The 22168-nt window shown below is 50.6% G+C and overlaps 2 protein-coding genes across 2 annotated transcripts; one reads left to right on the forward strand and one right to left on the reverse strand.

Moving 5' to 3' along the window:
• The first annotated feature begins 1325 nt into the window (after nucleotides 1-1325).
• Nucleotides 1326-15011, forward strand: LOC144100363 (ubiquitin-conjugating enzyme E2-17 kDa-like). The gene is made up of 3 exons (XM_077633336.1): nucleotides 1326-1379; nucleotides 4621-4924; nucleotides 14669-15011. Exons 2-3 carry the CDS (start codon nucleotides 4724-4726, stop codon nucleotides 14921-14923), a joined length of 456 nt encoding a protein of 151 aa, XP_077489462.1. The 5' UTR covers nucleotides 1326-1379; nucleotides 4621-4723; the 3' UTR covers nucleotides 14924-15011.
• Nucleotides 8696-11735, reverse strand: LOC144101510 (uncharacterized). Its single transcript, XM_077634685.1, has 2 exons — nucleotides 11701-11735; nucleotides 8696-10630 (listed from the first exon to the last, which is right to left on the reverse strand). Exons 1-2 carry the CDS (start codon nucleotides 11733-11735, stop codon nucleotides 8740-8742), a joined length of 1926 nt encoding a protein of 641 aa, XP_077490811.1. The 3' UTR covers nucleotides 8696-8739.
• Nucleotides 15012-22168: the final 7157 nt, after the last annotated feature.

A 22168-nucleotide genomic window follows, 5' to 3' on the forward strand; every position in this document is an offset into this window, starting at 1 on the left:
CTTGCACTAGCGATCGGATATGCTTTATCGGCCCATAAGTTGAGAACTTGTAGCAACATAGCATAGCAACATAGCTTAAGTTGAGAACTGTAGACGATTAGTTCCTCCCCATACCTCGCGCCTTCCTACGACACAGATTGACACAGCGCAACGGAACGAGGACGAGAAGAAACACGAAACACAGGACGGGCGCTGACTCTCGACTTGCAGGTGGTGACAGCTACCAGGTTGACCAGGGCTATATCAGAATCGTGCATAGGTCGTTGACAGAAAAAAAAAGAGCCCAATGTAGGAGAAATATGTTCTAAGATGATTCTGGTGTGGGCTAGTTGGTGCCTACTTTCAGCGCCCACCCTGTGTTTCGTGTTTCTTCTTCTCGTCCTCGTTCCGTTGCGCTGTGTCAATCTGTGTCGTAGAAAGTATGCATCAACTAGCCCACACCAGAATCATCGCGCCTTCATCTGCCGTAGCACTGCGCTGTTACTTGCCGCCAACTAGGAGCGGAGAAGCACCCGATGCAGCGCTCCGCCTACTAATTCCGTCTGGCGAACAGGCTGAAAAAGTACAGAACTACTCTCCGAGCATCAACAAAAATGTTTCTAACCACAAGCGACGCGCACGCTTTGAAATATTCGCATACACCTGTTGGTTTCGAAGGCAGCGTAGCTTGGCGCCGTGTAGGCGCGCTGCGTTTTGCCTACACCCCGCGTCGCTGCCGACCGCAGCGCCACCTTTGTTTACAAACATGACGCTTGTCTATAGAGGGAAAGCTGGGCCACCACGGGCGCTCAAAGCATCAAGGGCCGGTGAGCTACTTGGTGCGGGACAGTCGGATTTTTTCTGGAACACAGAGTGGTGTTACTGAGATGTCCCATTTCGTCCATGGCGCGCCCCGCGCGCAGACGACTTTGGCACAAACGTAGTGCGCAAAAGACATAGTAGCGAAAACGCAACAGCACATGACGCAAATAAAAGGTTTGTTTTCCGAAGCGCCGTTAAAAAACCTTGTAAAGTGTTTATGTGGCCACATTTTTTAAACATATTTCTTTTTAAAAGTGCGCCTGTTAAGCACGAACTGTTGTATTTTGGTGTGTACAATATTTGACCAATAGGAGAGCAAGCCATCGATTACGTTGAGCAAACTTTACTTTTACATGCTTCTCTGCCCGTTTGTTGCAATTTGTCGACATGATATGGAATGTTAGGGCATTCTTTATCATCGAACAACGTTTATTTTTCCATTATTTTTTGGGCCAAAAGCTCTCGTTCTCCAGTCGGTAGGTCCGTCCCATGATGCTTAGAGCGCCCATGGTGGCGGAGGTGGTCTCGAGGAAGCTCCATGCAAACTCCCATAGACGGGGCGCCAGCTTTCCCTCTAGGTAAGCGTAAAAGAAACTCTTGGATGTAGTCACGTGAGGCGTCATTTCTGATCATGTTTAAGGCTTTTCTATGCTCTAACTGGGCATTTAGTTTGCCAAATGGCGCCGCGTTCCTTTGCGGAATGCAACAAACGCGTAAACGCTGCTTCCGTGGCAGCTTCGTTTTCCGCTTTCTCGCCTGCCATGGCGCCTTATTTTGAGCTTAAAAGGGCTCTGAAACGCCTTCCGAGGAGAGCACATTAACTCACTTAATCACGGCACTGTGTTGCCATGAAAACCAGAGCCAAATAATACTCCTCTACACGCAGCAGACGACCCACAATCACGCGTCAAAAGAGAGTAGAGAGTTTTAGTTTCAAGTACGTAGAGGCTTCACGTACGTAGAGCTCGTACGGGTGACCAGTGCGCATGCGCAGAATGCAAAGGGTATGCGCGAGTCTCACGTACGTACGTGAGATTCGGATTCTTAGGTTGCGGTCTCTGCGTTGCTTGCGTACGTAGCGTTGACAAACATGGCGGCGCCCTGCCCGCCGCTTCACAGCGATAACAGCTTCGTCGCTAATCCCTCGAGGCGATATCGTGTTCTAAACTGTTGTATTCGCCTTCGATTTGCCCATTCTTACCCTCGCATAAGGTTTCAAGCGACAAATAGCTTTTGTTTTTCAGACAGAAGGGCGATTTTTCAGCTGTTAAGCCTGACGAAGTAGCATTGGTCGTCGTCATAGCAACGGTTTCGCTATGAATGGCTTGGCTTAAAGACTTATCTTGGATGATTTAGGCTACAACTAGTGTCTGTGTTTCTTAGTAGATGGCGCTAGGCGCAACGCGCGGCGTGCTTCGCGTACGTGTAACTATAAGGGTTTTAAACGACCTGCGTGCAGGCTACGTAGACTTCTCACGTTTGCGTACGTGAACCTTCTACGTACGTGAAACTAAAACTCTCTAAAGTTGGCGAGCCCTTCCCGGCGACTTCTTCATGCTCGCACCCTCCTCCGTCCCCCGCATCTGCGTATACAAGGAGAGATGTGGCCATTGCTTAGATTCTTTCAGACCTCAGGCAGCTGCCGTGGCCGCGGCCAATAAGCCGCTTAGCTCCGGCGGGTCGGGAAGCTCCGCTCCCAGAGGCTGGTCGGCGAAGGAGCGCCTACCGGCGTCGAGAGGAGAGGGAAAGTCGCGAAGACGCTGAAATTCAAATTTTAACTACAGATAACTCACCTTCTACAAAGCGCATTTAAAAAATCATTGCTGGACACTATTCGAGAAGCAGCATGCTTCTATATGCCAGGCATGCCGCAACTTTATTAGAGCCACTTCACAGCCCCTTTAAAGTAGTATGCATCGCGCTCTTTCGCCTGCATGACGGGGCGGAAAATTAAAAATTTTAAGAGCTCTTACCACTTACATTTGCTCATATCGCGTCGGTTTCTCCGACCGCTCTCAGATTTCAAGATGACGGCTAAATCATGTGATCATAGCCTTAGCAACGCAGGCCTGCAAAATTTGAAACTGGTGCCACTTCGAGTCGCCACTCGTGGCAAAATTGTGGCCCACCCGTTTGGCGCCGAGGGTTTGGAGAGGTGGCAACCGAATTGGCACAATAGAGCGCACAAAGTTGTTAGCCGAGTTGAAACCTGGTATGTGTGAGGGATTCGTACCGACGACCTATGTTCCTCGAAACCGTAATGGGAGGCGACCTTCGGATGGTCGTAGCGGGCGAACCAGTGGTCGCAGAGGGATGCGAGTGGTATCAAACGAATCGTCATTTCGTGACGTACACGTTCGTATCTAAATTTATTGAAAGCATAGGAGAAAACAACTTAGCTAACGCTCTTCATTTGGTATCGCATTCCCGAACCATGGGTTTGTTTTAACGCGATAGCGTGAAGGAGCTCGTGTCGCAGAAAATGCTTCTACGTGGTTTGCTCCTGTCATTTCCTTCTTGCACGAGCGAGATGTATATATTCGACGAATGTGCATTATAATCTGGTTTTTAGTCAGCGTCGTGTCCCGTCTCTCCCTTCTTTCTCTCGTGCTGCGCTGTTCCCGCCACAAGATCAGGCACCAACAAGCCCAACTTTTCACCTTGCTGCAGTACCCCAGATGGCGCAGCCTGTCAAATCTGCTGCTCCGCTCGCCTAGACGAAAATTGTCCGCGCAGACGACTGCAGTTTTTCGCCGATTCCGGACACTTCAGGCAATTTCTGATGTTTAAATTAAGTATTGAAAAACTCAGACTATCATTAGCTATCCTATGGCCTGTGCTTGAACCCAAACAGGCAAGTAGTTTGCGCAGGAGACTTTTTCACAACTCAGAAAGATAAATGCGGAACACCTTTAGAATAGCGAGGATCTCTCTTATGGCAGTGTTTACGCAACCGACGACTTGAGATGTTGTCGCACATTTGCTGCTTCGCGCACGTTCGCGATATTAGAGGTTAACACACTAAATTCATTACACCGAGGTCCAAACATGAAAGTTTCTTATAATCAAGGTGGTGAAATATTATACTTAGGTTTAATTTAGGTTAGGTTGTTACATCCGAGTCATACACGAAAGTTCGTTGTATCCGAAGGGGCATACTTAGGTTCGGTATAACTGAGGTCAACAATCGAAAGGTCGTTATGTCCGAATTAGTATACCAAGTTCGTTCGTAGGCAGAGGGCCAGGTTGCCATCTGCCACCTACTAACAGACGGCGTTCGCTATTTCCGCTTGCAAAGGACCCTTATAATGCTAGCAAACTACTAATGAAATAACGGTGGCACTGAACGGCTTTTCACTAAAAAGACTATATTTTATAGCTCTTTGCATATGCCCGTCTTGCCACCCTTTGTATATACACTGCCTTCCCTGTGTGTGCCGAGGACCTCGAAACTTTCTGTCAGATTTATTTGTCGCCCATGTGGTTTGTTTGTTCTCATTTTTAATAATCTCCTGAGTGGGTCTGGTCCTCAGTCCTTCTAAAAGTGCTAGAAGGCATACATAGAATAAGATAGATTAAGTTATGCTAAATTTCTGCTTCATTACTCCACTTTTCAGTTTATTTATTTTATTGCAAAACATTCTTTTTAGAATCTCTTGAAATGCAGCTTAGACATCACGCCAAACTGGTCTGCATTTCAATTCGCGGGCTTCCACATATCATGAACTGTCATGCTTTCAGGAATCCTAGCCAATTAAGTCAGCAGTAATAGTTGTCAATGCAGCGCGTTCGAATCTCTAACATCGCCGCTGTGTGCAGGCTGGACTGAAAGCACGAGTGACCTTCAAATTCACTTGAGCGTAACGCGCTTCGCCGACTGCCCACCTGGGCTACCCCAAGAAGGTTGACCACAAGGTGCGCCATGGCCCTGGAACGCCTCAAGAAGGAGCTGAGAGAGATGAGCGTCGACCCCCCGGACAACTGTTCCGCCGGTCTTGTGGACCACTCCAACCTGTTTGCCTGGCAGGCCACTATCACGGGAGCCGAGGACAGCCCCTACGAAGGAGGGGTGTTCAAGCTCAGCATCAATTTCCCCAAGGAATATCCTTTCCTGCCTCCCAGGGTACGCATGGCTGCCGTTGAAATGACAGAAATTTAAAATTGCACTACCCACCGCGGTGGCTCAGTGGTTAGGGCGCTCGACTACTGATCCGGAGTTCCCGGGTTCGAACCCGACCGCGGCGGCTGCGTTTTTATGGAGGAAAAACGCTAAGGCGCCCGTGTGCTGTGCGATGTGGGTGGTGGTGAAAACTTTTAATTGCTGCAATAGAGCTTGGGAGCCACAGAGTGGCCCCGCTACATGGTCGGCGTCCATAGTCCGGAACATCGCATGACAATGCCCCGTCTCTCGCCCGTTTCACCAGAGCCCTTTGGGACTCAAGCGAGGAGCAGTTGAGGAGGGCAGTCTCCCATGCCTCTCTGGAAGGGGAAGGGGGGAGGTGGGGATTTTGAGTACATGCCCACACCATGTGGAAGATATCACAGGTCTCCCCACAGTGCGGGCATCGCCCATCCGTGTTAGGATCGTAATGCTTTAAGATTGCAGGACAGAGCAGAGTACCTGTCTGCAGGCGCCTTAAAGTTCGCTCCTCCGTCTTACTCAGCCCCTTGGCAGGGGCCGGGAAAAGGCGGTGGTTGTCGCTATAATGCGTTATTATTTCCCTGAATCGCAGCAGCGGCTGGTTAGTCTCCGAGCCAGAAGAGCTGGGATGAGGAGCCCGGTTAATAAGCGCTCGGGCAGCAGCGTCAGCGGCCTCATTACCTCGTACGCCCTGATGGCCAGGAGCCCAAATGATTCTTTTCGGTGTTGGATCAGTGGCAGTCCGCCTTAGAATGCAAGCAGCTGAGGGGGAGATCTCCCCAGCCAAGTAGTGATCACATGCTTTTCGGGAGTCCTTAATGATGATTCTCGAATTGGCGGGGGCGGCAGCAAGCGCTATCGCTACTTACTCGGCTCGCATTGAATTCCGGGTTCGAAAAGAGAGTCCATCGACGTGCATTTCCTGGTGAACAACAGCGGCCGTGTAAAATCCCGTGGGCGACGGCCCTGCTACGTCTACATGATATACACCGGGTCGGGAGCCGTGTTGTCTCTCAAGAGCCCGAGCCCGCGCTTGTCGTCTGTTTTCGTGCATGTCGGTGTCCATGTTACGGGGGAGCGGGGAGACCCAGAGCATATGGCGCCACAGTACCGGGATACTCCGTCTCCTCTGGAGTGCAGTCGTGTTGGATGTGTAAGCGGTTTAGCAGGCGGCGCCCAGGGGCCGTCTGCATGAGCCGCGTGTATTGGTTCAAGAGGTGGGCCTCCCGCAGCTCCTGGTAGGAGTTTAGCACCCCCAATGCCTTCAGTTTGGCATTAGAGGTAGCCACCGGGAGATCCAGGGCTCGCTTAGTTGCCTTGCGGATGATGGCGTCTATTCGCGCCTCGTCTTGCTTAGTAGTGCGGAGATATGGCACGGCGTAGAGGATCCGGCTAGTCACGAAGGCATAGACGAGCCAAAGCGCGAACCATGCCCCGCAGATCGCCCCGCTTGTTGGAAACGCGGCGGATCATGCGCCCTACCTGTTCGCCTACTCTCTTGAGTTTCACAATGGTGGAGTCCGGTCTGAGTCTGGGGTGAATGAAAAGGCCCAGAATACGGAGCTCCTCCACCTCTCTAATAGGACCTCCTGACTGAGAGATGTGAATTGCTGTCCTATCCTTTGGGTTCGCTCTGACATGCAGAAGCTCTGATTTCGCTGGAGCACATTGGAGCCCACAGTCCATAGCATACGCATCGACTATGGAAGCGGCCTGCTGCAGCCGGGCCTCCATGTCCCCAAGGCTCCCCTCAGCGGTCCAAATTGTAATGTCATCTGCATATAACGCGTGTTGAATGCCTTCCACCCGGGCCAGTTGGCTTGGGAGGCGCATCATAACTATGTTGAACAGGAGCGCTGATAACACCGCTCCCTGAGGGGTACCCCGTGTTCCCATCATGTAAGGGCCGTATTCCTCGCCCTCAATCCGAAGGAAGGCCTGGCGATTAGTCAAGAAATCTCTTACATACGCGTAGGCCCTAGCCCCACAATCGGTAGAACTCAAGTTGGCCAGGATGCTTCCGTGTTTAACATTGTCGAAAGCCCCTTTCAGGTCAAGGGCGAGGATGGCTTTGTCATTGTGTTGCATAGTTGTGGGTCGTATTACATCCCTGTGCAGCTGGAGAAGGACATCCTGTGCAGACATGTGGGGGCGAAACCCGAACAGGGTGACTGCAAAGACGCCCTTACTCTCCAGGTATGGAGAGAGGCGATCCCGAACCATCGTCTCCATAAGCTTGCCCGCACATGAGGTCAGTGATATGGGCCTCAGGTTGTCCGTATTCACGGCCTTACCTGTTTTAGGGATAAACATCACAAGTGACGTTTTCCACTCGGGAGGGAGTGGACGCCTGTCCCAGATCTGGTTTATGTATTCTAATAAATGGAGGTAGGCTGGGTCCGGTAGGTTCGCCAACAGGTTCACTGTTATGTGATCCCGTCCCGGAGCCGTACCCCGGCGCATTTTTGCTAAGGCCGCCTTAAGGTCGTGCAACTCAAAAGGGGCATCAAGTGTTTCATTAGGCCTGCCAGAGTACATGTACTCAGGCCCAGGCGGGTCCTCCGTACGACAGAGATATCTGTCGCACAGAGTGTCCGCAGGTTGCGCCGTCGTACCTTGATACCCTTGCAGAGCCCGCCGGAGCTGCTTTTGCGTCTCCCCTCTCGTTTGGGAGGGGTCCATTAGACTGCGAAAGAGACGCCACGTCCCCTTCGAGCTCATCTGATGAGCTGCGGCGTCGCAGCGTGGTATCCAATTTGAATCTGAGAGTTCGGCAGCATACGCTGCAGCCTGCTGTGTGAGTTTGGCTATGCGGTCGCGTAATTTGCGATTAGTTTTCTGCTTTTTCCACCGTTCAGTTAAGCTCCGGCGCGCCTCCCACAAATGCAGGAGGTGGGTGTCTACTGCGGGGATCTCTTCGGTGGTTTGTAGTGTTGTGACGTGTTGTTTCTGAATGTTGTATATGTGGTTAGCCCACTCCGCGTACCCGCCGGAAAATAGTACGGGAGGGATAGTGTGATTTCGGAATTTGTGCCAATCGGTCAGCTTGGCCTGACCCCATTTTTTGCGCGCTGCCGTCGCCATGAGTGTAATCCGGAGAAGGAGGTGATCGCTGCCTAGAGAATCTCCCAAGTTCTCCCAAGCAGCCGCTCTAGCATTTTTAACGAGAGAAAGGTCGGGACACGTGTCGCGGGTTACCGAATTCCCCACTCGGGTGGGATACGCCGGGTCCGTGAGCAACGTGAGGCTGAGAGTGGAGATGAGCTCCGCCAGCTTACGTCCTCTTGCCTGTTCGAAGTGGTAGCCCCAATGAAGGCTGGGAGCATTGAAGTCTCCAACGATCACTAGAGGTTCTTTGGTTGCCATTTTTATCGCGCGAAGGAAGATTTCATTAAAAGTTATGCGCGGCTTATGCGGAGGGCAGTATATGTTGAGAATATGTATTGACGGGTCGCGGCGTCTGAGAGGCAGTACCCGGACCATTGTATATTCTTGCTCGATACTCAAGTCTAAGTCGACCTGAACCACGGTGTAAGCTTTATTCACCAAGATGCACATAGAGGCGCCCCCCTGAAAGGTGCTGTAGCCTGATAATTTAGCGTCTATGCCGGGCTCCTGCAGGGCAATGAGTGCCGGCATGTCTCCTAGGGACTGCAGGTAGAGCTGGAGGTGTGACCGTTTTTTCCAAGCTCTGAAACCCCTGCAGTTCCATTGGATGATCTGGAATTTTTCAAGGTTTTTATCATTCCTATTAGATCTGCTAGCCATTTTGTTCTATTTATTTACGGGCGATCGGACTAGCTCTGGCCGGGAGCCAGCGCAACCCCAGCGATTGGCCGCACCGACCCACCAGCTGCAGAGCCTGAACCATGTTCCTCCGCTGCCTGGCGGGAGGCTGTCTTACGTTTGAGGTGAGGGGATTCGCAGCTAGTGGCGTTCTTAATTTGGGTGCTGACCCAGGGCTGCACGGCTTTAAGGACCGAGTCAGTGACCTGGGCCATAAGGTCGGGAAGTGCTTGCGTTAAAGCTGCCTTGAACATGTCCTGGAAGGACTCGCGGACTGCTGACATGATTTGATTCGGGAGGGCCGCCACTTGCTCCTCCAGTTGCTCGGTTTGGCGCTGCAGTGCCTCTAGGCCGGCGACGCGACCAGCAGATCCAACTACCGTGTCCCCGCACTGCCGCGAGACGCTAGTGAGGCAAGATGTTACGGATGATCCGTCATCTTCGTCATCTGGCTCAGCTTCTTGCATTGGTTCGGATGACCCGGCCTGTTTGGCCTCTAATTCTTGAATTTGGCGCGCTAGAATTTGGTTCCGGCGCCTGAGCTCCTCTACCTGCTGCTGTAGGGCGGTTTCGGTAGGGGAGGGACGGGTAGGGGGCCCGGAGACTGCCCTACTCCAACTGCTCACCTGTGGTTGGACGGGTGCCAAGGGGGGGAAGTCCCTGGCGTTGAGGACCGGGGGCACCGCCTGGGTCGCGGACTTGACAGGTTTCGATGTGCCGGGTTTGGCCTTGGTTTCCTGATCGGCTGGCGCTTTCTTGGCCTTGGGCGGAGGAGCCTGCTTGGGCCCCGTCTTTGTCTTCGGTTTGGATCCGGATGGGGATCTCGGTTTGATGGCTTTCCGGAACCGCCCGGCACAGCCAGGAGCTCCGGTAGGGTTGCCGCCTCCGCAGATGAGGCAGCTCGGAACACAGTCATGTTCTGCCGGGCCGTCAGGAGTGGCATCGGGAACCTGGACTCCGCAGCGTTTGCAGCGGCCCGGCTGCGGTCGCAGGCACGCATCGGCCCGATGGCCCACTGTGCCACAGCGGTGGTATGCTGGCACTGTTTTCTTGTGCAGGCGAACAGGGAGCCGTTCGTAGCTGTACAACACCGTCCGTGGCATCTTGGTCCCCGCGAAGGTGATCACCGCAACCGGGGTTCCCCCTAGCTTGCGCACAGACACCACATTTTGTTCCGCACTGAGTTTTCGTTTAACGCTTTCAGACGTTTTGTCTGGCGTAACAGTCACGACGCCTCGACAGAACGCACCGGAGAGTTTAGGGTGTCCCCGGAACGGTAGCTCGCGTTCCCCTACCGGCAGCACAATATCCCGGAGTAGCTCCTCCGCGGCGTCGACAGATTTCAGTGCACATACAAGGACGTTTTGGTCCCAAACGGGGCACACCTCAAGTCCAGCATTTGCGTGGTCCCCGAGGATGCTGCGGACTGCAGCGCCGGCTCGTCCAGGACCAAAAGTTGCCTTGAGGTTGACCGTGTTTCTTGGTTTCAGCACCACGACGATGTCATCTTTTTCAATGCGCGGCGTGTTCTGCGGCCGCCACCGGAGTTGCTTGGAGCTCTTCGAGGCTGCGTTCAGCGCACTCCCGCCCTGCGTATGCGCAGAGCTAGCCGGCGCCTGCTGCTGGGTGGCACCAGCACCAGCGTCCCTCGATGCCGCCGCCGCGTTCTTCTTTCCGCGCCAGACGCGGACCATATCTTGGAGGTAATCGTCCTCGGTTGGTAGAGGATCCTCGCCTTGAGTCGTATCCTCGGGTTGATGGGTATCCATTGTTACGATCTGCAAGGACTGCGGGTCGTATCCGGTGACTTGATTTGGAGCCGCCAGAGCCGAGGGGTCCCCGACCGGGGTTATCGCAGGCCCCGGCGCCGTTAGGCTTAGCACCACCGCGGCGTGACGAAAGCTTCAAATGACCGAAAAGTGGTCAAAAATTGGCCCCACCTTAACAAACGTGGTGTAGACGGGTGCCGCTGAGGTTCCTGGAGACGATGATACCAGGCTTGCAGGGGGAAAAGTTGGTGTATCGCAATTGATTGCGATCTGTCACGGAGCCGACGCGGTATGCGACCGCTCCCGTCACCGACCCCTCTCTCCTTCGTGCGATGTCAGTGCACGTTAAAGATCCCTAGGTGGTCGAAATTATTCCGGAGACCTCCACTACGGCACTTCTTTCTTCCTTTCTTCTTTCACTCCCTCTTTTTTCCCTTCCCTTACGGCGCGGTTCAAGTGTCCAACGATATATGAGACAGATACTGAGCAATTTCCTTTCCCCAAAAACCAATTTAATGAAACATCGCACAGCACACGCGCGCCTTAGCGTTTTGCCTCCATAAAAGCGGTGACTGCGTTTTTTATGGATGGAAAACGCTAAGGGGCCCGTGTGCTGTGCGATGTCAGTGCACGTTAAAGATCCCCAGGTGGTCGAAATTATTCCGGAGCCCTCCACTACGGCACCTGCTTCTTCCTTTCTTCTTTCACTACCTTCTCTATCCCTTCTCTTACGTGGTTCAGGTGTCCAACGATATATGAGACAGATACTGCGCGATTTCCTTTCCTAAAAACCAATTATTATTATTATTAGTAGTAGTAGTAGTAGTTGTAGTAGTAGTAGTAGTAGTAGTAGTAGTAGTAGTAGTAGTATTATTATTATTGTTATTAAAAATTGGTTTTGGGGGAAAGGAAATGGTGCAGTATCTGTCTCATATATCGGCGGACACCTGAACCGTGCCGTAAGGGAAGGGATGAAGGGACTAAGAGAAGAAAGGAAGGAAGAGGGGCTGTAGTGGAGGGCTCCGTAATAATTTCGACCACCTGTGGATCATTAACGTGCACTCACAACGCACAGCACACGGGCACCTCAGCGTTTCGCCTCCAACGAAACGCGGCCTCCGACCGCGACGGCGGCCGCGTTTCGAACCCGGGCCGGTCGGGTTCGAACCTGAGTACTCCGTATCAGTAGCCGAACACGCTAACCCTGAGCCTCCGGGGCGGATGAAATGGCAGTACATTCTTCTCTTTTGGCACAAGCGCCTGTTTCTCTTGACGGACATAGCAAATTATAGGTCATAATCGGAACAAAACGTGTTCATTAGAAACCAGTCTCGTTTAAGAACGCATGATAGAGAGATGCAGGGTGTATGGTTCCTGACAATCACCAAGAGAACAAGGGAGGGGAAATCCACAGGGCGCTTGCCAACACTCCAGCAAGAGAACTTGTCTTCCCCCACACGTAGACAAGTCCTCTTGCTGAAGGACTGGCAAACACCCTGACGCTTTTTCCCCCCTTGCTCACTTTGTGAATGTTTAGGAATCAGAAGAGCAAATCGAATTTTTGGAGAAGACAGCTTCTTCACAGTAGGCACATCGGGCAAGCGCTAAAGAGTGTTAAGCATCGTCTTGGAGCACTCTCAGTGCGTTTCGGCATTTTCATTACTATCAGTAATTTGGCTGTCGAAATAAATGTGCCACGCTCTTTCAGTAAACTTAGCTGCCCGACACGGTGGCTCAGTGGTTAGGGCGCTCGGCTACTGATCCGCAGTTTCCAGTTTCGAACCCGACCGCGGCGGCTGCGTTTTTATGGAGGAAAAACGCTAAGGCGCCCGTGTGCTGTGCGATGTCAGTGCACGTTAAAGATCCCCAGGTGGTCGAAATTATTCCGGAGCCCTCCACTACGGCACCTTTTCTCTCTTTCTTCTTTCACTCCCTCCTTTATTCCTTCCCTTACGGCGCGGTTTAGGTGTCCAACGATATATGAGACAGATACTGTGCCATTTCCTTTCCCCAAAAAAAACAATTATTATTGAAAACAATTATTAGCTGCCCGACAGCCGCTCTGAAGCCTTCGATAAAGGCACCGAGCTGACACCAAAACGTTCGGTCCTCTCAGCAGATTGGCGAAGTGTTCTCTCCTGAAATGAGGCAATTTTTAGACGTCTAAGAGTAGAGAAACTTTGGAGGGCCTTCCGGACGCTTTCCGCTGCAGGAGACATGCGAACGTAACCGCAGTTGCTTTAGCGGTAAGCAGTTGAGTACAGAAAATATTGCATCACCTCTCGTTTTACGTTTCAGACACAATACCTAAGTATACGTCCATTCAATTTAGGGACATAGAATCCTCGTTGACAGCTTTACTTCTCATGAAGAAGTTTCTCTGCCGTTTCGCTTTCTCTGAAATGTAGCTAATCTCCACACACTAAACAAGAACACCCGTATAAGGAACTAAAAGGGGAGTAAGCTGTCCTATAGCTCACTCCCTTTTATCAAAGCCTGTGCGCTAGAGGCCAGCTTACGCGCTTTTTGACTCTTTTCTGTTTAGAGTGTACAGTATACAAGTCTCACTGCCTATGCCGATACTTTAGCTTGTGATTTGAAAAAAAGTTCGGAGGTACGCCTAATTATGTGTTAGCAGCGCGATAGAATTACAAGCTATTGATACCATTACGTCACTTTCGGTCTGCTGACGCCTCTTCCCTCCTGCCAATAGCAGTCATCCGGCCTTTGACGTCACTCCCCTCAATCCAGTGTGCGAATTTTATGAGCGACAACACATTTTTTCCCCCGATGAGGTTTTCAATGCAAATGCATTGAATCAAATCTTCCTGTACGCATACATCAAGAAAGTAACCGTGGAAAGTACGGCAGTGGAAAGGCTTGAGGAACAGCACTAGGTGATCAGAACATGGTGTCAAAGTTTCGCATTCAGTGTCATAAGAGGTGTCTTGATTTGGCACCTTTGTCCGAGTGTATATTAAAAATTTGTGCGAGGTGGGGAGAAATTCATTTGGAAGAGGATGACCCGAACTAAATGTTTTCTTCCATTCTAACTTTACTCACGTTAACTGGCTCAATCCACACATTGGCAGGTTTTATCTGCAGCCAAAATGAGAGTAGGCACGCAGAAGTGCGCGGGCACACCTTGGAAGAGCGGAGTCCCCGAGTGCCACACTTCCATGCACATCATTACGACTGTTCCCACCAAGCGTTATGCTACACGCTGTCGGCTAATATACAAATCACCAGGATTGAGATGCGGAAAGAGCCGTTATCACGTCGGAGTGCGTTGGATACTGTATAACTACTAACTGTATTCTAAGCCATCTTTTCTACTGGTAATGTCATTTTGCAGCACAAAGCTTCGTCTAATTATGAAGCAGTGTTTTGTACGGAGATAGATGAGCAGGTTAGTGGTGGTGGCTCTAAATGTTTAAGGCAGTCAAGAAATTTTCCGAATGTCTGGTTTTCGGCGGTCACTGCATTCACAAGGTCCCTTACGCTGCGTCACATGACGGGTATGGAAGAGCAAGAGGGGAAGATTTAAGAGTAGCAGGGGCGCGACCAACACAATTGAGGCAGCGCTCCCCTATAGGTCGCGCTCTGCAACGGTGTAAGAATATACTTTAGTATATTTGTATTGTATATTTTCAGACCATGTCCCCTGCTGTCTCCCCTGAATGACCCGCCCCCCCCCCGCCCCCACCACCCACCTGGATGACAACGCGTCACTGTTCAAGTTCCATTAGTAAACTACACGGAAGCTCTTTATCTGCAGCGAATTAAGATAAAAGAAGCCTCGTGAACAGTGCACCAGCGTGTTCCCGAACTACCCCTTCTAAGAGTTGCCCGTAAGGGCGTTTTACATAAAGTCCGTGTGGCACCTGCCTGGACTGGAAAATAAAGGAGGCAGCATTGTATAAATAAATCCGCCCCAGCTGAACGTTTGAGCATGGCATTGAAAGCAGGGAGCCCAAACGAGGCCTCTCCGTGTTAGTGTTACCTCTGCCTTTATTCGTCGTAATCAGAGTTAGCATCAGCGTTTCGTGCGACCCCACCTGCGTATGCAATTCTCATGATCAAGAGAATAAATGCCCTGTGCAAATTATTGTTTGTTTTTATGACCCAAGTTTCATGCTTACGTCAGTGTGAGAGCGTCTCCACCTCGCAGGTGAGGTTCCTCACCAAGATCTTCCACCCCAACATCAGCAGCGACTCGGGAGCCATCTGCCTCGACGTCCTGGATGCGCACTGGTCTCCCGCGCTATCTGTCGGCAAGCTGCTCCTGTCCATATCCTGCCTGATGTGCGACCCTAACCCGGATGACGCTCTGGTTCCTTTGGCGGCAGCCTTGTACAAGGACGACCGCCCGGCCTTCAATGCCATGGCACGCCAGTGGACCAGGGAGCACGCCATGCAGAACTGACGGTCGATGCCGCGTCCCTCCAATGACGGTAGCGAGCGCAGTCGATGCAGCTCCAGTTTCTATTAGGCTTCCTCTTTAAATGTATTTCAACGCCACATGAACTAGTTTCGAATAAACTATTTTATTGATTGATTGATTGATTGATTGATTGATTGATCGATTGATGGTGATGATGATGATGATGATGATAATAAGGAGGAGGAGGAGGAGGAGGAGGACTTTAATGGAACAGAAGAGGTCTGTATGGTTGTCGGCCTGACATGGTACTCCAGAATTGATTACTTGGTTGATTGATCATCCAAACTCCCACTTCGTGAGAGCTGCCGGTGTCATAAAAGGGGTCATGAAAGAGGAGGGGAGTTGGGTGAAGTGCAAATTTCGTACTCGCCTTGTCTCTCTCGCCCCCGTAAGTCGAATGGGGTGAGGGGCTGGAACTCGTTCGTAATGACGTATGCATGCGTGCTTCGAACAAATAACAAACATTTAGCATCCCGTGTTTTCCTTCTTGTAGTGACTTGTGTTAAAGCCGTGTGCGAATATCCGGAATTTTCGAACAGCGAATCGAAGATCCTTCTGCTCGATATGCGTGTTGAAAATTTTCGAGAACGGATCGAATATGTCCTCAAGTTTTCAAATACTTTTCAAATAATTGCACGAATTGCGAATAAAACACCCCGTACTTCTCTTCAGCTACTGTTCCAAAGAAAATTTCGAGATCACAGCGGCAACCCGCATTGGAGTAATGCGAAAGCACTGACGCCTCCTCGGCACTAGTCGCCTCTTTTTTCTCCTCTTTGCCTTTCTTTGCATGTGGTCTGGACGTTGAAGCTGCACTATGCGATGGCACAGACGGCTAAAAGATAACGCTACACGCCCACACAAGCCGCAATTAAGCACCACGGCATCAGCGCGCGAACACAGCATCTGCACACGGCAAAGGCGAGAGAGCGACTGGCGTACAAGCGGCGCGCCGAAGCAGAAGGTGCCGTATACTAATTTCAAGATGTTTTTTGTGCGCCGTTGCGTCGTGTCTCTCATGTGATCGTGACGTCACTTCATCAAACCGCCAATGGCGTAGGAGCGACGCCTCGAAGCGAATGGGGCCGTATACTCCACTTTTGGCGTGGCATCGCTTTCCATGGAGGCGAAACGCTAAAGGTGTATCCAGACAACGGACCACGCACCTGTTTGGACCCGCGGACTAGCGTTCCCGTGGGGTTTCGCTTCCAGTCTACGAGCTCCGTTCATGGTCCGCGGGCCGGATCGCGCGAGAAATGCGAATGCAGTTTTTCTGGCTGCGGACCACGGACTTTTTAGCCTACTCGCACACATCAAGTCTGGCAACTACACCACACTGGTCTTTCCCGACTCCGTGCTCCCGGCAGTCGAGGCGACACCAGCGAAAGAAGTTTTGCTTCCACTGTTAACATGTCAACGTGGTCAGAGGACGCTACATTTTATTTTTTAGCCTTAGTACAGCTTTATGGCTCGTTCATAATTGGGCATTCGGCGGCGAGAGCGAGCGAAATCTGTCGCAACGTCGCCGCGGGACGTACACAGATAATGTTAGAAAAGAACAATTGATGCTGTCTACGTGCCATAAGCGTATGCACTCTCATGTACACTAAACGCAGGTATTTTTCGGCACGTTACAGCATTTCTCACATTTCCGACATTTAGTTCAGCGTATACGAACACAGACGAAAGGATAAGCTCAGCCTTGTGGCGCCGTTTAGTTGTTAGGACAAGTAACTATTTCTGTCAACAAACTTACGCTCCGCTTAAGCCAATAAGGGGCACAATCGTCACTCTAAATAAAAATAAAGCAAATATTTCACTCATGCGTCTTCTTTCAAGTGAGGTGAGACCAAACGAGAAATGGGTGCTCCATTTATTGCCAGTGAATGCAGCCAAAAAGGCAATAACAACGATGAATACAGCCCGAAGCGAGCGGTCCTGCTTGGAAGAGCGCTGCCATGCTTCAATAAAACTTGTTTCTGGGCGAGTTGGTGACACATACTTGCAAAAAATAGACGAACGCGGTAGGGAGACACGACAAAGACGAACGCTACTAACAACTGGCTTTATTTTCCGTAACAGACATCAGTATATAGGTGTACACATCGCATGTGCACACGACACTAGGGCGGCTCTGGGCTTCTTGACAGAAAAAAAGAGAGATCTGATGGCATATCTACAATCGAAGAAATAACGGGTATCAAAATGTATCATCAGCGAAGAAAAAAAAAAGGGGGGGGGGGGGCACACAGGCATTGAAGATGAACCTACAGAAATAACCGAAAGAAAAAAAAAACAGGCACGCACGGAAGAGGCGGAGTTATTCTAACTGAAATCTTTCCGGAAAAGCGCGCTCGGAGGAGAAGAACAAACTTATTGACGCGTCGCTAATGCAATTACTCGATTTTTTGTTAATGTAGGTCACCCGCCGCGGTGGCTCAGTGGTCAGGGCGCTCGACTACTGATCCGGAGTTCCCGGGTTCGAACCCGACCGCGGCGACTGCGTTTTTATGGAGGAAAAACGCTAAGACGCCCGTGTGCTGTGCGATGTCAGTGCACGCTAAAGATCCCCAGGTGGTCGAAATTATTCCGGAGCCCTCCACTACGGCACCTCCAATTCTTCCTTTCTTCTTTCACTCCCTCCTTTATCCCTTGCCTTACGGCGCGGTTCAGGTGTCCAACGATATATGAGACAGATACTGCGACATTTCCTTTCCCCAAAAACCAATTATTATTATTATTGTTAATGTAGAAAGCCTCCAGCAAAACTGGCTTTTGTGCTTGCGCTCCTGCCCATGTTTGTCGCCGCGGCTATACCTCCTCCTCACCGCGGCAGAAATCTGTCCCTTACCGATCGAGCTTTCCGCTGGGTATTTAGGCCGAATCACTGCCGCGGCCGCGGATTCCGCTTGTTCTCGCCGCCGAGTGTCGAAGCGTGAGACGAGCGTTGCTGCAGGCCGATCACAGAGGCTTGGCCCGCCTTGTCGTCTGCTCTTTTAGTGCGTCGTGTGGATGCTGTCACTGGCCAGACCCGGCAGGCCACGCTTGGTCGACCCCACGTGACCGGTCCGCGGGCAAGTCTGTGGCCCGCCGTCTGGATACACGTTAAGGCGCCCGTGTGCTGTGCGATGTCAGTGCACGTTAAAGATCCCCAGGTGGCCGAAATTATTCCGGAGCCCACCACTACGGCACCTATTTCTTCCTTTCTTCTCTCACAGCTTGCTTTATACCTTCCCTTACTGCGCGGTTCAGGAGTCCGCCGATATGTGAGACGGGTACTGCGCCATTTCCTTTCGCCAAGAACCAATTTTTAATTTTTTCACCGCTCCGCGCCGCACTGTTACATCATTTTTCACCCTTAATTCACCATTAATACCCTTAATTCACCACTAGTTTACCTTGATTAACGCTTTACAGGTTTCATTAATCATTAATTAATCAATTGGTTATGATTAACTCCGCATTTTCCCTCGTTCTTCTCGGTATTCATTTTTGCCGCGTTTGGGCGAGTTGGATTTCTATGCTGAACGTAAAAGCGCAAAAAGACAAGGACACAGAATAAGACAGACAGCACAAGCGCTTACTTTCAGCTGATTTTATTTCATGCAAGAAGCGGAATTTTATACTCCCGATATTGCCTGCGCATGCTTACAACGCGTTACTACAGAGTGCTGAAAGACAACGGTTATCGAGCGACACACTTGAACGGCGTAAGATATGCCATTTATCTTGAAGCGAAAAGCTTCACTACGCTACTGAACACCGCGCTTCGAGCGAGCCGACGTAGGTCGGAGTTCAACCCGACATGCGCCGGGTTCGAACCCGACCGCGGCGGCTGCGTTTTTATGGAGGAAAAACGCTAAGGCGCCCGTGTGCTGTGCGATGTCAGTGCACGTTAAAGATCCCCAGGTGGTCGAAATTATTCCGGAGCCCTCCACTACGGCACCTCTTCTTCCTTTCTTCTTTCACTCCCTCCTTTATACCTTCCCTTACGGCGCGGTTCAGGTGTCCAACGATATATGAGACAGATACTGCGCCATTTCCTTTCCCCAAAAAACCAATTATTAATTATTATTATGTCGGAGCACGAGTGACGTCACGCACGGCGCAGGTGGCCGCCGCCGACTCCGTCGCCTGACCTTTCGCCGCTGCCGCGCGTGATGTCACGCGCGGCGCAGGTGTCCACTGCCGCGCGCTATGCGTTATCGTTTAACGTTAGGCACAAGCGCGTGTTTATCGAGGAGGCCGACTATATAACCGCTTGCCAGAGAATAGGCGTGCGCATTCAACATGGAAGGAGAAGAGAGCGATACTACCGATACAGAAGTGGTACCACGGGAGTTGGCTGAAAAGGAGCGAAGAAATGAAAGGCTGATAGCTCAACGAGCGTCCGAGACACCCGAACAGTGAGAAGAACGTCACGCTAAACGACGCAGCAAAGCTGTAAGCATATGCATAGGCTAAATTATAAAGCATAACCGTAAGCTAAACCGTATGCATAACCATATGCTAAATCGTAAAGCATAACCATAAGCCAAACCATAAACATCACCGATCCTTTTTCGCTTCGAGATATCCAGGCTTAACCTTAGCTGAGCCCCAGCCAATTTTTTTTTTTACTACAGAATTGACGGCGCACTTCCACAGTCATCGCCAGCTCGCGCTATCTCCAAAGCCTCAACAATTTCTTGCGTAATTTGAGATTTGATCTTATAAAGGACTTCGCACTTGTGAAAGAGAAGCGACAAAACTTTTTACTTTTGCTTTCGTGACAATGAATGCTCACGTGCCCCTATTTTATTGTTGTTCACAAAGTAGTCATACTCACTCAGTCACTCATTTAGGCATCTTCCCGTTTGGCCTATATAATATTTACCACGGGCTAACGGCACTTAGTACGGAACACCTTCTGAGCATCTCTCGAACTGCTTTGGATGCCTGATTGTGCAACCAGTTTTTCCCGGGTTTTCTTAAGTGCCTTGCTTGCATAATGAACTCAGCTTATTTGGGGCAGAGAACAACACGGCAGCGTTTACCGTGTTTCCATTTGTTTCAAGATTGTGCGAAAGCTTATGTTTATAAGGAATGACTGCCGATTTCTTTTCGGCTTTGTCTTTTCCGGCTCTTCCTGAAACTTGACTTCCTTTTTTTTTTCTTTTGGATAAGCCCTTCCGGAACTGAAACTAGCTTGTGCAACGGATAACCCACATCTTGCAACTTGTTGGACTGCAGGAAAAGGCTTTCTTCAATTGCATGTTCGCATGACTTTTTTATACAGTTGACAAACCCTAAACGAGCTATGTTTCTTTTTATAAGCTTTTAATGCGCGGAACTGAAAGGTAAGGGTATTTTTCCATCCCAGTTAACTTGATATCGAGAAAGCGTATGCTACTGTTCTCAGGAAGTTCATTCCTGACGACCAGTGGAGAAAAGTTATGCATCAAATGATCTAAAACGCTTCCTACCGCGCCATCGAGGGCGATGACAGTGGTGTCTAAAAATATAAAAAATCGTCCACAAAACGATAAAATTAGCAGTGGCTTAGCTCGGCTATGCCAGGATATACGTAGCGTGAGCTACGCTGAGCTTCAATTCCCGCTGAGCAGCAAGTTCGCTCTCCTGCGCCATGGCTACACCACACTGGTAAACGCCCGCAATATGTATACCCTACTGATACCTCTGCGCATGCGCACTAAATGAGATGCTATCAGGCGCCTCCGGCGCAGCGTCGGACTTGGCTACTGCGCAACGAAGGCACACAGCGGGCACGCGCCGGCTCCAGTGAGCCTGCGCGGCTATGACCGCCGAGGCGCGCGCGGCGCGCGCGGCGGCGGCGGCTCCGGCGCGCCAGCTGTGCCCCGTGTGACGTCAATGCTCCTCGCGCATGCGCAGCTCGGCTCTCCAGGAGCCACGCGAAACTGCTCAACCTCGGCTAGTGTAGCTCACGCTACAAAACTTTTAACACTGCTACGTCTCCAAGGCAGGGAAAAAGCCTTCTGTCACATTCATCCAAAAAAGGTCACTTAACAAGGGACCAATGCTAGACCCTATACATATTCTTTGTTTTTGCAAACACAGGTCATCGCCCCACCTTACAACAGTGGAATTAAGATAAAGCCCCCTACACTCACTCCCTCTGAATTCTGGAAAGCAATGGGGCCAGCTTTCTCAATACATCTTTCAACGCACTGCAACAATCCGTTTGTCGGCAACGAGTAGTAAAGGTCTTTCACATCGACAGAGAAGGCAACCATGTTCTTTCCTTAACTTTGCTTCAGAAAATCAATGACACTTCCGGAATTTTTTTTAGACTTTTCTGTGGAAAGTCAGAGACTGAATTTTGCCAGGTGTGCGCAAACGATAATTCTTAAGGGACATTCCATTTTGTGTGTTTTAGCGGAAAAGAACGTGTTAAGACTTAGACCACTGGCATTTCCTGCAGACTGAGCTAAGCGGGCAAGAATCAATGAGATGCACTTTTTTTGCTTTCAATCTTTTGACAGATTTATACCTTGTTGCCTATCAAACACTTTATCAACAGCATGACAGACTTTTTCATGAAAAAGGCTCCTAGTTATCACGGCAAAACTATCTTCCTTATCACAAGGAAAAAGACATAAATCGTTTTGCTTCAGGACTCTCAAAACACTTAAAGGGGAAATGTGAGGCTTTGTCTTCGAACACTTCTTTAAACCATCGACGCCCTGCGACACGCAGCTCTCTTGATCACTCCTAGGTGCAAGTTTCGAGACCTTTCGCACCATGGCCAAGAGTTCCGGGTTTTGATTTCTTTTGTTCCACAGCGAACTTGGGCCCCAGCTGAAGTGTACGGCGCACTTCTTCAGGAAGAGTTTTCTCCCCAAACGTTCGGACGTAGTTGTGCGACCTAGACAGCTGTGGAAGGACCAGTTTGCGAAGCCCTTGCAAGACAGTACTCCACAAAAACTCGAAGGTCTGGTCGAACGTTCCAGTGAATTGCTGTAATTTCCTCTTGGCACTTGGAATGCTCCCACCTGTCAGAAGCCTTGCTTGCAAGCAGTCCTTATACAGTCTTGCTTGCCTTCTCCACTCCGTCAGATGTATCTTGAGAACCTTTTTGACATGGCCGACCGAAGGTGGAAGGGATCCAAACAGGGCTGTGACAGCCGGAGGTATCACGTTGCAGCGAATACAGAAGGAGAGAGCACGAGCTTGGCAGATGGCGTTTGCGGTGAGGGAGACCAGAAA

Source organism: Amblyomma americanum, chromosome 8 (genome assembly GCF_052857255.1).
Source record: "Amblyomma americanum isolate KBUSLIRL-KWMA chromosome 8, ASM5285725v1, whole genome shotgun sequence".
Classification (NCBI taxonomy): domain Eukaryota; kingdom Metazoa; phylum Arthropoda; class Arachnida; order Ixodida; family Ixodidae; genus Amblyomma; species Amblyomma americanum.

Bases quoted from the DNA above. Each gene is read 5' to 3' on its own strand.
- LOC144101510 (XM_077634685.1), bottom strand. From the start codon at position 11,735: ATGTACTGCCATTTCATCCGCCCCGGAGGCTCAGG. The intron at 10,631-11,700 runs GTTAGCGTGTTC...GGTCATTTGAAG, and splicing joins ATCCGCCCCGGAGGCTCAGG to CTTTCGTCACGCCGCGGTGG.
- LOC144100363 (XM_077633336.1), top strand. From the start codon at position 4,724: ATGGCCCTGGAACGCCTCAAGAAGGAGCTGAGAGAGATGAGCGTCGAC. The intron at 4,925-14,668 runs GTACGCATGGCT...TCCACCTCGCAG, and splicing joins ATCCTTTCCTGCCTCCCAGG to GTGAGGTTCCTCACCAAGAT.